The sequence below is a fragment of the Lonchura striata genome, chromosome 11 (genome assembly GCF_046129695.1).
Source record: "Lonchura striata isolate bLonStr1 chromosome 11, bLonStr1.mat, whole genome shotgun sequence".
Taxonomy (NCBI): Eukaryota; Metazoa; Chordata; class Aves; order Passeriformes; family Estrildidae; genus Lonchura; species Lonchura striata.
The window spans coordinates 3,999,200-4,016,437 of NC_134613.1; the positions used below are offsets into that span (position 1 = coordinate 3,999,200).

Below are 17,238 nucleotides of genomic sequence, written 5' to 3' on the forward strand. Positions count from 1 at the left end.
CCCAAAAGAAGTACTTACTCATGGGAAGGAATTGGTAGTCCTACCTCAACATTTAGAAGTTGTCTGTAAAGGTCTTTCAAGGGTAGGAGGTATGTGCATTAAACTTGGGATGTTCACATCTTGAATGAAAGGTGATTTTGTGGAGAAAACTCCTCTGTTGATTTATTCAGTCGTTGAAGAAACTTTTGTTTGCATCCAGAGGGAGTTCCAGAGCTGTGAATTCCAGCAGTGGGCAGAACCTTTTTGTAGCTTTAGCACGTAAGCCCAGAGGAGGGACCACATGCAATGCATTTGTCTCTTTGATCACAGAATCACAAGGTTGGAAGAGACCTTAAAGGTCATTGTGTCCAACCTATTCCCTAGCACCTCAACTAAACCATGGCACCGAGTGCCACCAGTCTTTTTTTAAACACATCCAGGGATGGTGGTTCCACCACCTCCCTGGACAGACCATTCCAGTACTTTATCACCCTCTGTGTGAAAAACTTTTTTCTAATATCTAACCTATATTTTCCTTGACGCAGCTTGAGACTGTGACCTCTCAATCTGTCATTTGCTGTCTGGTGACAGAGACGGACCCCCACCTGACTACAACCACCCTTCAGGAAGTTGTAGAGAGTGATAAGGTCACCTCTGAGTTTCCTTTTTTCCAGGCTAAACAACCCCAGCTCCCTCAACTGTTCCTCATAGGCTTGTGTTCCAAGCTCCTCACCAATCTTGTTGCCCTCCTCTGGACATGCTCCAGCATCTCAACATCCTTCCTAAACTGAGGGGCCCAGAACTGGACACAGCACTCAAGGTGTGGCCTCACCAGTGCCGAGTACAGGAGGAGAATGACCTCCCTGCTCCTGCTGGCCACACCATTCCTGATCCAGGCCAGGAGCCATTGGCCTTGGCCACCAGGGCACACTGCTGGCTCATGTTCAGCTGGCAGTCAACCAGTACTCCCAGGTCCCTCTTTGCCTGGGCACTGTCCAGCCACACTGTCCCCAGCCTATAACGCTGCAGGGGCTATTGTGGCCAAAATACAGGACTCAGCACTTGGACTTAATAAACTTCATCTTGTTAGACTCTGCCCATCTATCCAATTGTTCCAGGTCTCCCTGCAGAACCCTCCTACCTTCCAACTGATGGACACACACTCCCAGCTTAATGTGGTAGGCAAATTTACTAATGAAGGACTCAATACCCTCATCCATGTCATCAATAAAAATATTGAACAGAACTGGCCCCAGCACAGACCCGTAAGGGACACCACTGGTGCCTGTCCCCAGCTGGATGCAGCACCGCTCACCACCACTCTCTGGGCCGGCCATCTAGCCACTTCTGAACCCAGCAAGAGTGCTCCTGTCCCAGCCGTGGGCTGCAGCTTTTCCAGGAGTGTGCTGTGGGAGGCAGTGCCAAAGGCCTTGCTGGAGTCCAAACAGACAACATCCACAGCCTGTCCCATATCCACCAGGAGGGTCACCTGGTCATAAAAGGAGACCAGGTTGGTCAAACATGACCTACCCCTCCTAAACCCCTGCTGGCTGGGTCTGACACCCTGGCCATCCTATAGATGCTGCATGATAACACTCAGTATAAATTGCTCCATTATCTTGCCAGGTACTGAGGTCAGGCTAACCAGTCTATAATGACTAGGATCCTCCTTCCCACCCTTTTTGTGTTGATGTTTCTCATAGGTTAATAACTTGAGTAATTCCTTACTTGGAACACCACCTTAGGTGGATGACTCTCAAACACCTGATGCCTTGTATATTGCATATGGGAAATTTTCTATGTTCAATTCAGAGCTGTTTTGGCAGATCACCTTACAAATTTTGCGTAGAGTGATGGCTTTTGGGCTGTCTTCCCCTTGGCTGCAGTTAATTTAAAGGACTAAAGTGTATGGGTAGTAGGCTCAGTTCTGATCTTATGCTGATAAAATTATTTTGGTAAATGATTCAATCTCTTGTTCTCATCTGTAAAATGGAAATGGGTTTTCTAAAAAATGCTTTTTATCCTTTGATTGAAAATCTTTGCATTTGAAATCCTATTAGTAAAGGAGTTTTTGTAAATTTGGTTAAATACTCATACAGAATTCTTTGTTGTCACTAGGATTTTTGCTTGCAAATTTCTCCCACCTTTACTTCCAGATTCTTGGAAAAGGTAGCTTTCAGTCTGATTCTTTAGGCCTGATGTGTCACAGCAGAAGGTTCATGTTTTACTAGGAAGGGGTTTCTAATTTTGATGTGTGGATAGTTGCTGCTTTTTTCCTTCATATGTTGCTAGTGGAGACTGCCCAGCTCTCTTTTGCTGCAATTGTCAGGTTCCTTAAGGAGCAAAATGGGAGTCCCATTACTAAATCATAATTAAACAACACACTGAGAGATTTTTAAGACAAGGTAAAGGTATGGGAAAGGAAAAGTAGTCCATTTTTTGTAACAGTATTATTGTGGGCTTTTTGGATAGGCATGTGTGTCACATGATACAGCATGCTCTACTTTCGTTGCATAGGTATGTGTTTGTCATCAAGTGCTTGTGTTCATGGGATTATTTCCTCAGCACAGTGTCAGTGTACCACTCGTACCACAAGTTTGTAAATATTGTCCCTTCTTCCTGAGTGGAGCAACAGTGGGGTTTTTTAGTTCAGTTTAGCTTGTTTTGGTATAGCTGACTCATTGTGTGAACATAAAGTGAACTGACCAGAGGTCAGTTAGTCCAGAGATGTTTCTGTGCAGGTCATTGTGTTATTGAGGTCTCCAATTGGGCCAGTAACATGGGAGTGCTGCTACAGCTCTTTTTAGAGCTAAACCCAGACTGTCTGGTAAAGGCTGTGGAGACTATTGGAAGTAGTTTAGTGACCCTAATCTTGTTTCTAGTCAATGTGCTTTTAGCAGAAGGGCTAAAGTATTGCTCTTAATGTGCTAATATTTGGTGACCTTTTCTTTAGCGTAGCAGTGAAGGGCTGTTTTAAACCATGGCTGTAAGCATAGTTCCGTGGCAGCTCTGGCCCAGGGTCACTCAAACTGTGTCGATCACATGGCTGTGCTGCTGCCAGATCTTTGGCGGACATGGCATCTTGCAGGTTTCTGAGCTTGCCTGCTTTACAAAAACTGCTTCCTGAGTGTCTCTTCTTTTTCCTTCTGCTTTTTTCTGTTGCCAGTTTCTCAGCTATGCAGTGTGCTGTTTAAACAAACCCATTCATTCCACAGGTCTGTTGAACTTTTACATAGCTGTAATGTTGCTTCAGTGACAGTATGCATCTTTGCTATGTAAGAAATGCAGTGTTTGCCAGGAGCAGTCATGTGTCACACAAGCACAGTTGGAGTCAGTTTTCAATAAGAAAAAAAAGTCAAGTATGAAAAGTACATATTTGTATGATCATGGGGGTGGGATAGGGTGGGGACCCTGTGGTGAGAACACCAAAATGATTAGCTGTATCTTGCTCATTCTATTTGGCATAACTCAGTGAATGCTATCCAGGTGATTTGAAAAAAGTGGAAGCTGTGTGGACGTCTCTGAGTGTTCCCAAAGTTATGTATTAGTCTTTGCCCTCCTGGGGATGTATTGATAATTCCTCTTCATTTAGAGAGGGCTTTGCAGACTATGTAACACATCAGTATTCAGGTTTTACTTAGAGAAGTCATTCTGTAAAAGAGTTATTTCTATGACATGATAGAAAATTGTGTTTCTAAGTTTCTGAATTAAGAAGATTTTGATGTAAGGTGGCAAATGGCCTCAGATATTATTGTGGCATTGCAGCTTTGCTTTCCCTTTTCTTTTGACACGTTAGTGTTGTGTTTGCCTGACCACTTGAATCTATTCTAAAAATACAGCAAATTGAGGCAGTTGGTAACTGTTTCAGTAGCCAAACTGAGAAAGCAGCCAATGTTCCTTGGTCTGTATATCACTAAATAAGACAGATAATTTTTTAAATGGGGCCGGTTACAGTGTGTGAATATAACTTTAATCCAAAGTAAGGGATGCTAATGTAATGCTTCCCTCTCTTTTTTTCAGTAGTGCTAAAGGAAAAATGAGCCAAACCTCCAAATCCCAATTGGAAAACTGATTGTGGAGCAAATATGTCAGTACCCGTACAAATGGGTTTTGAAAATCATTCCTCATGTTTTATTGTGTGTGACCTGAAAGTCCAGGACACCCAAATCTGTTTTAGGGGTCAACTTCCAGGGCTATGTAATGTTCTTCAAATTGAAAAGGGGTTTGCTGTGCATCTATTTTGGCCTACTTTGAAGTTTGCTGTATTTATGTCAGCACCCCATCTGAAAGGAACAATGTGCATTGTCTTTATACATGAAGCCAAACTGTCTACCTCTAGTTCAGATTATAAGTAGTTCTGGACAGTGACTGTGATTTTACTGTACATTCCATGGTGCCTGTCTTTATAGAGTCCTAACTAATGCCTGAAACTTCCGTCTAATTTAATTTACAAAGTAGCAAGATGATAACTGCTTCAGGGTCAGAACTGAAGAATGCCTGGAGAGCCAGGCTTTAATGAAGCTATCTGCTGAGCCAGCCTCAGAGAAATACAGAATGTCTTAAAAAAATCAGTTGTGTAATTCTCTGAGAACAGCAATTGTTGGTCACAGATTTGACACTGGATTCTGTGTTTAGTCTTAGTTGGAGTCACTTCCATGTGGTGTGAGTTCATTGTGGGTGGAGATGTTTGTGCAGAGGATAAACTACACATTTCTGATGTGATGCAATTGGAGCAAAGTTCTTCCTACAAGTTAAAGTAAACAAATGAGCCTCTTTTCCTATTCCCTGATAAGAAAGATGGAAGATTTTAGTGTATGCGATTTTTTGGGTTTTTTTGGTATTGTGTGGAGGTTGGACTTGTTTGCTGGCTCTGTGCAGAACACTTAAACCTGCAGAATGAGCACTCCTTCAGTATAATTTAACACTTGACAACAAGCAGTACAAGTATTTAAAACACCTGAATGTGAAACTATAATTGTCTGGTAGGGGTGGAAAGGAGGAGTAATAGTTTCCATCATAATGCTTTGACCTACTGGTTGAGAACCAGTTCCATGCATAGGTGATAACATAGTGAAAGCAAATATGTTATTTCACAGTGGAAAATTTCTGCTAGGATTTTAATCCTAGGAGGACCTTTTTATGTTCCTGTCATGGAAAGTGCAAGGTAGTGGTTTCTTCACACATCACTTAAACACAGATTAAATGCATGAATGGTTTTGGCTTCTTTTTCTTTCCTTCTGGTTAATATTTTACATTGCCATTTGTAAATTCAAGCAAATAATGCTGTATCAGGTTACTCCAGTGGTTCCTTTCACCCATTTTTAATTGATAATAGCTGTTTTAAGATCTTCTTTTTCTCTTCTGCTTGCCAGTGTTAAATTTTGGGTTTTTTGGTAATGTTTTCATCAAATTAGACAAACTTCTTCCATATTCCTGAGCTGAAATGTAAACCAAAACAGCTCTACCTGGCTGCCCTCTATCTATTGCAAAATGGCCATCACAGCTGGGGGAATAAGCAACTTTAGAAATAGAAAAATTGGGTTTTGCAGAACCAATGCCAGATAACTGAGACATGTGAGAAAATCTGTTTCTCAAGTGAAGTAGCTGAAGGAAGCAGTTATGGAGTCTTGACTAAAGAGTTTGAAGAAATTACTTCATAAGATATTTCTCAAGAATGTGCCTTTCCCCCCCCCACATAACACAGTAACATTCTCATTTTAAACATGCCTTGTTTTTTTAGCTCTTGAATTGAAATACAGCAGCTATTTGTAATAATAAATTTAAATACAAAAACAGTTGTTTAAAAAGTGGTGTACTTTTTTTTTCCAACCCGATTTAAATAAAAAGGTAAAATCTGGTAGTGGAAAAATGTATTAGCTCTTCTAAATAGCTAAGTTTGTCAGTTTTCTGTTGAATCAAAATTGACTCCTTCCTTTCTAATGAACATTTAATTTGATAAAGAAACGACTTTTCTTAGCTTGGTTTTCTCTGATAGTCTTGGATCTTAACAGTTTACTGTGTACCATGGTTCATCGCTTGGTGAACTATATTTTTAGTTTTGCTTCAAGTCCTGAATCAGCCTGCTCTGATGATCCTACCCTGGTGCAGCTTCTGTACTGCTTCAGTTCTTGTTTTAAGGTGTGACTCCAGAAAGGGAGTGCTGTTCTCAAGCTTTCTCTCAATGAATAACGATATAAGTAATTTACATGTAGAACCAGAGGCAGTCCTTTTTGTCTTTCTGCTCTCTGGCCTCACAGACCCTTAATTCCCAATGCCTTTTCTTTCCTTTGTGACTCTCTTCACTGGCTGCTCCAAGCAGCAGAAATTTATGGTGTGTAAAATTTGTGGGTCTGGTATCATACACTTGTGTATTTTGTGGCTGATCAAAGTTGTATTTTATTTTTGTTCTCTGCCTTTGTAGCAGTGCACTTAGCATTTTCATTTTCTCATCAAATTAGTTGGGTATTTGGAAGTATAATATTATTTTTGTAAATTCTGTGGTAATGGATAGTTGTTAACAATTTTATTTCATTCAAATCTAAGTGTTGTATTTTGTAGCATCCCTCTTTCAGTGACCTGCTGGGTTGGAAATTAGAGTTGGAATATCCCATGTCTGTGGCCCTACCCTGGGCCCTGGGATGGTGTTTCACCTCTTTTTAGTGTTTGGTTTTTGGGGTTTTTTTGTGGGTTTTTTGTTTTGGTTTTTTTTAATGTTTAAGCCCTTTAGCTTAAAACATCCATATTTTAAATTTTCTAGACTTAAATATGGCAGCCAAAAACTTAGATACCATCTCCTTGAGTAGATTGTGAAGCAAAGCACTGGTGTTACATTTTAACCTTTCAGCTGCTTGTGTGGCACTGAGGGTGAAGTCATTATGGATAAATTCTACATCAGCACTGCAGCGTAGGAATGTACATTGTCTAAATGGTGTGCATTACCATGCATTGCACAGTAATTTATTCTGTTTGCTTCTTATCAGATTGCCAGGCTTTCTTGCAATATCTTCTGTAAACCGGTTTTTTGTAGAACAAGTTTTATGAAACAGAAGTGCCATAGCTTTTTATCCTGCATTCACTGGACTGTTGTTATAAGCCAAAAGAAAAAACTGGAAGGTTTGCCAGTGTTTTTGTCATTCTGATATTTTTGTATTGTATTTTAAAATGAAGTAGACTTCATTCATTTGACGCTTTTTTAAAAAATCTCTTATAGTGTGCCGGTCAAATAAAAGTCCCTGGGTCTGTCTGACATGTTCGAGTGTCCATTGCGGAAGGTGGGTACAGTGTTAGTGTGCAAATCTTTTGATCAGACCTTTATCTTTCTCCATTGTTGCTTGACTCTGAGGCAGTTTGTTCAAAATTTCCCTGAAAGAAACCTTTCATTATCTCATTTAACATTGTATGTTTATGCTTAACATGGGTCTTTGCTCTGGAGTCTTTATGAGAGTCCAGAGATTATATTCAAGATATGGGGCTTTATTTCATTGGGTTTCTAAAGTAAAGTGGGCAGTAAATTGCTCAGTTCAAAAAGTGTGTGGAGAACTGATAATTTAGTATATTATTGTAAAGTTCCATTCTGTGGAAGATGTCTGTTTTGTGATAAGATAAACAGAATAAGAACTGTTGCAAAGCCACAAGTTGGCACAACTTATTTTGAGAGAAACAGCAGCTATTCAGCTGAGACTGAAAATAGCTTAAATGTACTGCAGTGTAATTTTGGACCTAAAGTTATTGCCATAACAGGTAATAAGTAACTGCCATCAGAATTCCTTCCAGCTTCACCTTAATGTCTGTATTAGCTGATGTACAAATAAATTGTGGAGGAATTATACAGTCAGTGCTGTTATTTATGTCAGGATAATTGTAGAAAATGTGCTGCTACATAAATGTTTGAGATGCACATATTAATGGAATGCAGTTAATGTTGACATTTAGACAGTATCTGAGATGTGAATGTGTTTTTTTCTGTTGGGTAACATCTGTGCTGGTGTGCTGTTATTCTGGGAAAGCATCATTAAACTTAATGATTTTGTCTTTTAAAGTGGATTGAATGAACTCCAGGTTTTGTTAGTTTAATCCGTGTATCACTATGTGCTACAGTTTTAATAATATGTCCTATTAAAAGTTTTTGACACTGGCCCCTTTTTCCCCTCTATTTATTTATTTAATAAATTTATACTTGGTGGGAGCTAAGAGAGGGGAAGATACTTCATGGTATGCAATGGTGTGCAATAAATAATTGGAATATTTTAATTGTTACTAATCTTTAAAAAAATTACTTCTGTCTCCAGATAGCCTTTCTTATGTGCATGTGTATAGATAATGAGTCAGTTACTCATGCAGGGTTTTTTGTCTTTCCAAATGGCTCCCATTCTTAGAATGGAAAATAATTGATTAAGAAGATAAAATACACCTTAGTGCTCTTCTTTTTTTTTTTTTAATTAAAGGTGCTTAATTTCCTATATCTCAAACTTTGAGCATGAAAATGCTCATTGTGTCAGCAAAAGAGCTGCAGAATTTTAGATTTCTTATTCCCTTATGTAACCACAAGCTCTAGAGCTCAAGTTCATGAACTCAATTACTGTAACATCAAATCATGCTGTAGAATGGGAAAGCTGAAAATGGGAGTCAGCATGCTGTTAAAGGGATCCCAAACACAAGTGCTGGGGGAGAAATGTAGAGCTGTAAGAAGAGTATATGTGAAGGCAGCACAGAGAACTAACTTCACTACTGGTACAGGAAAAGGGAGTTCAGGATTTTCTCAGTTGTGGAAGTGCATTAATCTGTTAGGAGCACAGATCCTGGGATTTTGTTAAGGAGAGAGAGGGGCCAGTTTGAACCACAGGAGAGAGTACAGGGGGAAAACATTAGAAAAGTTGACCAGTGTTTTCACACAAGTGAATTGTCTTTTTTAATGCTGGTGTAAATATTGGATGCCTTTTTTATTCCTATTTTTTAATGAATGTTGATTAGCTGTTTAGAAGTATAAACTTATTTCTTTTACATTTATTTTAGATATGTGAATGGCCATGCAAAAAAGCATTATGAAGATGCACAGATTCCTATGACCAATCATAAGAAAACAGAAAAACAGGAGAAAGTTCAGCATACTGTGTGTATGGATTGCAGTAGTTACAGTACATACTGGTAAGGGTTTTAATACTGTAATTTGACAACTTTTCATATACTAGAAGGTGAAAACATCAGACTCTTGTGCAGCATTATATTACACTCGTTTTTGAGCATCTTTTGATTTCCATACCTCTTTTTCATCTTTTGATCTCCATACCTGTCTTCTTGGAACACTCTGCTTTTCCATGTGTATTGTGGAACTGTACAGTTACTGGCTGTAACTAAACTCTCACATGTCAAATGTCTTAAACAGAGAAGAAACCTTTTGAAATAAGTGCTTATGGGGTTTGGAGTTGTGTCTATGTGCTTTGGGGTATGTGGAGACCCAATCTTCTTGATTGTGAAAGGTGTTTGGTTGGTGTTGCTCCTTTCATCAAGCTGGTGAGCCTTTCACATACCCTATATTTGTCAGGATTCAGAAGGTAAACTATTACACTGTAGTTCCAGCCCAAGAGATCTGAACTCGAGTTGAGTTTGTGCATGTTCCTTCTATGAGTCAGGAAAAGTGGCTGATCCTGTTGGGAAGCAGCATCAAGTCTCTGGCATGAGTAAGGAAAACAATCAGAAATATTTCTTTAAACAGAACAGTGGCCTGTGCTGATTCCTTCTGTGGGGTTCTTGCAGTGTGATCCGCACTCTCCAGGGAAACTTAATATTGATGCTACTAATGTTGGATTCTCCACAGTCCTTGTTCCCTTGAGGGCAAAGACTGGGAGTCAGTGGAAAGCACTACTTGTTGCCTCAGAATCCTCCATCCTTCTCCCCCTTAAGCAAACCTGCTGACGTGCTTCCACATTTGCAGCTGCTCCATGGTTTGCCATCTGTGTTGTTATTTGTGCAGTGTGGCAGTGTAGGATTTGAGCAGTGTAAATCTCGGGGAAATCCCTGTTATGGTCTTGTAAAATGACTGGATATGTGGCTGCTCTAATAGGTTCAAATAGTTGGGTGTCTTTTGGGTAGTTCATTAGGGAAAAAAATCTGTTTGATGAAGTTTGGGTATCCAGTTTTATGAGAAATGAACAATAAAAAATATTTTCATCCCCTGCAAGTAAAACCCCAATTATGTGATTTCACCTGAAGAAATGTTGTTCGAAGCAACTCAAAAGCTGCTCAGATGGTGGAAGCAGCTGAAGGTGTTTAAGCATAGACCAAAGGGTAGGGGAATTTTGCTTTTATTTGCATTTATTTTAATGACCAACATTTTTATTGCACCTATGTGAATACATGAGAAAACAGTCAAGTTTTCCAAGGAGTAAATAGGCACAGTTTACCAGCATTGTGATAGCTGTGAGAAGCTAGTTTTACTTTCCCAATCAGTATTGGTAGCAGCTGAGTTCTGTGTTGTGGATTTTTGTTTTGTTTGAATTATACCCTGTCTTCCAGTCATTGATTATATCTCCATTACGACGAACAGTGTTCCAAACTTGCTGAGGCTTGATGAGTTACAGCTGCAAGTCTGAGCACCCTGCTGACCTTATCCCAAACCCCGTGTGGTCATTGCAAAATACCAGCAGCCAGACTGAGGGCTGTGAGATCTGTTACTGACCCCAGCTGTGCTGGGCAGGGCAGGCAGACCTGCACCTGGGGAGGTGTGTTTGTGGGAACACAGAAGGGAAGCAGTTCAGCATGTGATGTGTTTTCTGCTGTAGTTGAGGGCTGAGTCATCTATGGATGAACTGGAACTAACTGTAGCCAGTTTTGCCTTGGGGAGTTCCTGTTGTGTGGGTAATTCACCAGCAAATTATAACTCCTGTGCTAATGTGGAGTTGAACAAGTTTCAAAAGCAGTTTGTCTTTGCTTTCATTTAGGATATTTCAGGTTTTTCCCACATGATAGTCAGGGAAAGATACCTGAATTTGTTACTGTACCCAGTTGAAATGAGCACAGAAGTTTAAAGATGAAACAGAAGGCATCCAGATCAACTTTTCCCGCTTTGTTTTGGACAGTACTGTGGAGGCTGCTGCCAGTTAAAGCTAATAGTTTGGGTAAATTTGAGACATAATTAGTTATTATGAATTTTATATGTAGAGTGAATGGGCTTTCAGTAGCTTTGAAAAGCCTATTTGTGAACTGCAGTGTAGACATGAATCCAGTAGCCAGTCTTAAGTGTATGCCATGGTGGTTCTTTTAAGTGAACTTCTATGTAAAGATGAATATTTTATGCTACCAGTGTGGGCTGCCTCAGTAATTTGAAAGTCAATAAAATACCATCCTAAGACTTAATTGAATTTTATTTCTACTGTAAAAATAATGCAGATATTTTGATGCAGTGCCGGCTTTTATATTTTTATGTGCAGTTCTGTTTACTGCACAAAGTTGAGTAGGATGCTCTTGTTCCATTTTTATCCTACAGATCCAAATTTACTGTGTTCCTTGGCTTGCATGATAGTATCAGTGAACAGGCCTGTATGGGCTTTCCAAGAAGGCAGCATTTGATCCTTTGCCTTCCTTTGGCTGTGCCATAACCTGTAATGCAGTCTTTTCAGAGGGTCATGTTCTTTGCTTACTCAGTCCTCCTATTCAACTGCTCAGTTTTACCAGTGGAAAAGTTGAGAGAATTTGTTAATATTTTGTTATGAGAGTACAGCTCTCTTCTTGATGCTTTGGTCATTTTGAGACAATAGATGCAATAGTAAACACTCAGAGTAAATTATGCTTGAGACCTGAACTGTTGAGAAAGAGTCCTTTTTGGAAGTAATCAGCCTTTCAGTTAGTTCTAAAGTAGTACACGCAAAGAGTTTGCAAGAAGTACAGATCCTTTTTGCCTTCAAACTGTCATAGGGTGCCTTCCCATTCTGTGTGAGGAGTTTTTTTGTGCATGAGAAGTAAAATGATACGTGTAAGAACCCTACTTTCCTGAAAGAGGACTCTTGTAAATTGGTTTTCTCTGTGCTGGTGAACAGACAGTTGTCACTGAAGAAGAAAGGCTCCCCTGTTTATATATTTCCATAATATGTTTCCTGTGTTCATTTAATCCCAGACACAGTTTGCAAGTCAGATTTGTCATCCATTACCCTCTTTGTTATCCCATAAAGGGATAACAGTTGTGTCAGGGGTGTGTGTGTGTGTGTGTTCCTGGCTGGTGTAAAAATAACCAACTGTCAAGGACTTAAAAAAATTCTTTTTAGTCTCTGTGAAGAGGGTCGCCTTTAAAAAACAAACCAGACTTACTGTGTTGGTGCCATGAGCATTGGAAAATGAGATTGCTTAGTACTATCATTTTGTATTCTACAATCAGTGAAAATAAGAAGAGTAAAAGCCTTTTATCCAGACAGTAAAATGTGAGCTCTTTGTTTATTCATAAAAGATGTTGCCATAACTAAGGAAACCTAGGTTTTCTTAATTTTTCCTATCTTTCAAATTCTTCAGAGCTAGTCAGGGTTTTTAAACACAGCATGAAGTTCTGTCCCTCCTAAGCACTGTAACAGTAGTAAGCGCTCATGTTCCCAGAGCAGTGCATACATTCACTGGCTTATTGCCATTTTAGAAGCAAATGAGGCCAGGTCTTGGTGGTAGCAGAGGTCCTAAAAATAGAGTGTATAGAGGAAGATGCTGTGCTAAGCCATATAAGGGACCCTATGCAAGGTATAGAATTTGTTCTATGTCATTGCTGTTAAAGCATGTTTTAGAGCTACTGTATCTAAAAAATATGTTTGTTAATTTGTGATAATCCTGAGGATCACAAATTAAGCAGCTGTTTTGAATGGCAGCTTCATATATAGGATGTAGTTTCTCAGCAGTTTACCCTTCAGGTGTGTGGGCTTAGCAAATTTAAGTTACTAAAACATAAACTACTTCTAAATCTGTTTATGTAGGTTATCCAAGATAGTTTGGAGGTACTGCTGTTATTTCTAATAGCTAGTGCTATATCCTCATTGTTGCAAGAGAGGTTTTTTAAAAAACCTACCTATTAAAAAGAGAAATAGGAGATTGTCTTGATTTTAAGTGAAACTTACAATTACTTTTCCAGTGTTGGGAGGACCCTGACATTTACTGATGCATTTGGTTTTATTCTTCCATCTTGGGGCAAGTGCTAAAATGGTGTGTAAAAAAAAGGTTAATGTGATCTTCAGGGCATGGAAGCAATGAAATCATCTTTCAGCAGTAAGTTCTTATTGAGGGTTTCAGTGAGCCTGTATCTGCCTCCATCCCTGCTTTCTCAACAGTAGCTACTTCAGCATTCATAGCAGTGTGACTGCTGGTGCAGCTGGGGTGCTCCTGCTCAGGAGTCTCATGCTGTGTATTAGCTGACAGGGCTCGTGTGCTCTGAGTGTTGGCCTGAGAGTTGGGTCCTGTGGGAGTGCCAAATACAGGAGCACCTCATTAGGTTTTTGTAGGTGGCTGAAAAAGCTGATAAGGACTACTTAAGGGGTGGCTGAAAAATAAGCACATTAACAGACTTCTTCCCCTTCCCAAACTAAACTTGGTCTGTAGCCATCTTTAAAAATGTAAAAAAAAAAATACTGGTAATCTTACTGATTTCTAGATCTTGTGTAAGTACCCATAATGTTGTCACAGGCACCCAGCTGGCTAATAATTAGCATTGACTTCATGAATCTCAGAAGGCTGATCAATCACTTTATTACACTATACTTACTAAGAAACCCATTGCCCTTACAGTCATGATACAGATGGACCCAATTGGTCCTTCAATCTAAACACCATCACCATTGGCCAGGTAAGAAATCACCCTTTGGTAATCAAATCTCCGTAATACAGTCCACATGTTCACAACAGGTGCAGGAAGTGAAGAAAATAAATATTTATCATTCTTTTCTTTGATCTTCTCACAGCCTTTCCCCAGGACAATGCTTGGTAAAGTTGTGCATTGCTCCCTGTGGCCAGAGAGCTGTACCGAACACACTGATCTTAGGGATTCCATTCAGTGTCAAGGACCTTACTTTCTCAACTCTGTAGCCTTTTCAAGAATGTAGGGTTCAAAGTAACACTGGCAATACCTGCAGATTTATGCAACAAAGAGTGTTGTGAATTCCAGTTGTGTGTGAAATCAGTAGCTTCATTATATTAGGAAGCAAATGTGTATCTGCTCCAGCAGAGGAACAGCCTGAGGTGGTGATGATGATGTATTTTGCATTTGAGTCACTCTTGTGCCAAAGGGAAAGGAGAGACATAGCTGCAGTTCTGATATTAAACATACCCAAAGTTAATGTTCCTCATTTACTCACTTGCCTGCCAAAATTTGAAGCTGTAATTTGACACATCACAGTATGTAGAGAAACTGATGAGTGATTGAATGATATTTGTGGTTAAGCATGAGGTGCAAGTTGCCACAGACTTCTGGCCTGACTTTGGAAAACTCAAGTGATCTCTGTCTTCCCTTGTATTTTTTCAGTAGCACAGACTTTTGTGTTTTGTATATATCTGTTCAGCACTTCAGGTTTCAGTGATAACTTTACAATGTTAAAATAGTTTAAAAATTAATAAAAGCTTTGTATTCTGTTTACCAGGGGGTCCGTTGGTCTTTTCTGATAAATCTGTGGATAGACTACTGAGTCTGCTTTTCATTACACTGTTTCAGTTTTTGTTGAACTGGAATTCTGCCTTGGGCCAGGCAGTACATCATACTTTTGATTTCTAATAAAGAACAAAACTAGCAGAAAACCCATGTAATAAGATGGTTCCTGTACCCTCTTCTGCTGGAGGGTGTTTCTTGGAGGGAACCAAGTTCAGTGTGAGTTGTGCTCCCCAGTTCTCACAATCTTCCACTGGATCCCTTTGGTGCTTTCCACACATAGGCTTGTGTGGTTTGATCTGCTTTTCTGAGGTACCTTGCATATTTTGAAAAATGTTTTTCTTGCAGTTATCGCTGTGATGATTTTGTAGTCAATGATACCAAGCTTGGCCTGGTACAGAAGGTCAGAGAGCACCTACAGAACTTGGAAAAGTAAGTAGTTTGTTTGCACCCAGACTGCCTTGGGCAGACTTGTAATAGTGCATCATTGAAGTGGTATTTATTTCATATGTGTATATGTATCTAATTACATGTGTCTTAATCCTTCTGTGTGTCTGACAATGTTTAAAAACCTTTTCATCACTGAGAAGCAGAGGTGCAGAACAAATGGATTTGATTGATCATGATCATATGTCTTGTTCTGTTGTCAGAGCTATGTCAAAAAACCAGAATAAGCTTTTTGTATCAGAGAAATTCAAGAAGTGCAGGTGGAAGTAGTCTTCATATTAATTGTACAGTTTGATTTGCTAGCAAAAAGATTAAGAAGACTTATGAACTTGGAACTGCACAGAAGAGACATTTTTTTTCCTTTGCTTCTGTCTGGTGCTGTTCCACTGGAAAGCAAGTAGTCTAGTCCTGGGTGATATATGTGCTGTGGCCAGTCCTAGAGAGCAAAGAGTGCTTGCACAATTGGCCTGAAAATCTTGCCTAATGCCAAGCAGAAAAATGGGTGCATTCAGTGCTTCCGTATACATCGGAATGCCCCTGAATTCACACAGGACTCCTGCTATGAAATTCCTGTGATCTGGGAAATCTCTGGATCCTCCCTGAGCTAAGTGTATTGATTAATTGATAGGTTATATTAATATTTTCATTATATTCCATCCTCTTTTAATGGCCTTATCAGGTGCATTATGAGATGTAAAGATATTTAAGTATATCAAGAAGTGAATTGGAAACATCCAAGCCATCTTACTTCTTGGGAGGTAAAAGATACAGTGCAGGCTTCCTTTTCGTGTAATGGTGGTTTTTGAATGCTTGGAGGGTGTTTTAATTTAAAAATAAAAGAAAAAGGAAAAAACCTACCAACCAAACCCTGAAATAAGCTATGATTTCAGGATCAAACGAGAGAGAAATCATCAACTGGTTTGATTGAGGGGCCATTAATTCCCATTGATGTGCAAAAGACTAAGCGATTATTTTTGTAACTTAGTATTACACAATTGTTAGAACTTCATATATTTTTAATTAAGTAAGAGAAGTCAGCTATAATATGCAAGTACTAACATTCCACATATTCTTGATTTTTGGTAACTTAATTTTGTCCTGATTTTTTGAAGTTGTATTTTTAAAGGCTTAAATTATTTTCCTGACAGAAGAACTTAATTTCTTTGACGTAGGAGGATTAATATTTTAGATGACAAGTAGCTGCTTCTAAGGCCATTCTTGAGGGCAGACATCCCTGAGCAGAACATCCTGCATTAACTTACTGGTGGGCCATGGGGCCGTGCCTTGAGGGAGGTGCAGCCAATTTCAGACTACAGCAATGGGGAGCCTTTTTGCTGTCAGTGACAACTGGTGACAGATGGAATCACTTTGTTAAACATGGGTCGATTTTCTCTGGTCCATTCCACACAATACACTGTTTTTTCTGTTAAATAACTGCTTTTAATTGCTTTCCAACAGTTCAGCCTTTACATCAGACCGACACAGGAAACGAAAACTATTGGAAAACTCATCTCTGAACAGCAAGTTATTGAAAGTAAATGTAAGTACAACAGATCTGGTACAGTGAGTTTAAAGGGTTTTTGTAAACCTGCTGAGGTTTATAGTTGGCCTAGACTGAAATTATGCTTGGTGCACTTTAGCATCTTCTAGCCACACACCTGAAAAAGCCCCTTCACACACAAACATGGCTGATACTCTGCTGCATTTCTGTTGGTGTAGACTGAGCTTTCCTGGGCATCAGAAGGGTTTCATGTCCAGATGGAGATTTGCTTTTCTCAGCAGTCAAGGAGCTTTTGTCATGTTTTGGTTTTTTTGGTTTTTACTTCCCCAGGTGCAGAAGGCAAAGGAGGAGGTACACTCTTGAGGGAGGCTAAGAGTAATTATTAGGAAAAAGTAAAAAAATGTTACCAGTTTTTTTAAAGAGCTCAGTAAAACTTGCTTTCAAGAGGAAGCTATGGACTATTTTTAAGCTTTTCTTCTCATTTCATCTTCCTGCTATTTTAACTTCAGATCTTCAGGGTAGCACCCATGAGAGGAGGATCCAGCCCTGGCTAGATGGCTGAAGGGCTGCATCGTTTCTTCCAAAGAAAGAATTGCAAGTCAGATGTCTCTCCTGCACAGATTGGATTAAGGGATTTTCTTATTTTCATAATTTCTCCCAGAATTTGAGAATGGAGATGGGAAATACTGAGCCAGCTATATTCAACTGG

At 39.4% G+C, this 17,238-nt stretch overlaps 1 protein-coding gene across 3 annotated transcripts in view; it reads left to right on the forward strand.

Moving 5' to 3' along the window:
• USP3 (ubiquitin specific peptidase 3) overlaps positions 1-17,238 on the forward strand; it is a 48,855-nt gene that overhangs the window by 15,385 nt on the left and 16,232 nt on the right. For all 3 annotated transcript variants that reach the window (XM_021548309.3, XM_021548310.3, XM_021548311.3), the window contains 4 exons: positions 7,190-7,250; positions 8,992-9,123; positions 14,930-15,013; positions 16,487-16,568. In XM_021548309.3, the coding sequence (XP_021403984.1) occupies positions 7,190-7,250; positions 8,992-9,123; positions 14,930-15,013; positions 16,487-16,568 (359 nt within the window). The remainder of the gene's footprint in view (positions 1-7,189; positions 7,251-8,991; positions 9,124-14,929; positions 15,014-16,486; positions 16,569-17,238) is intronic.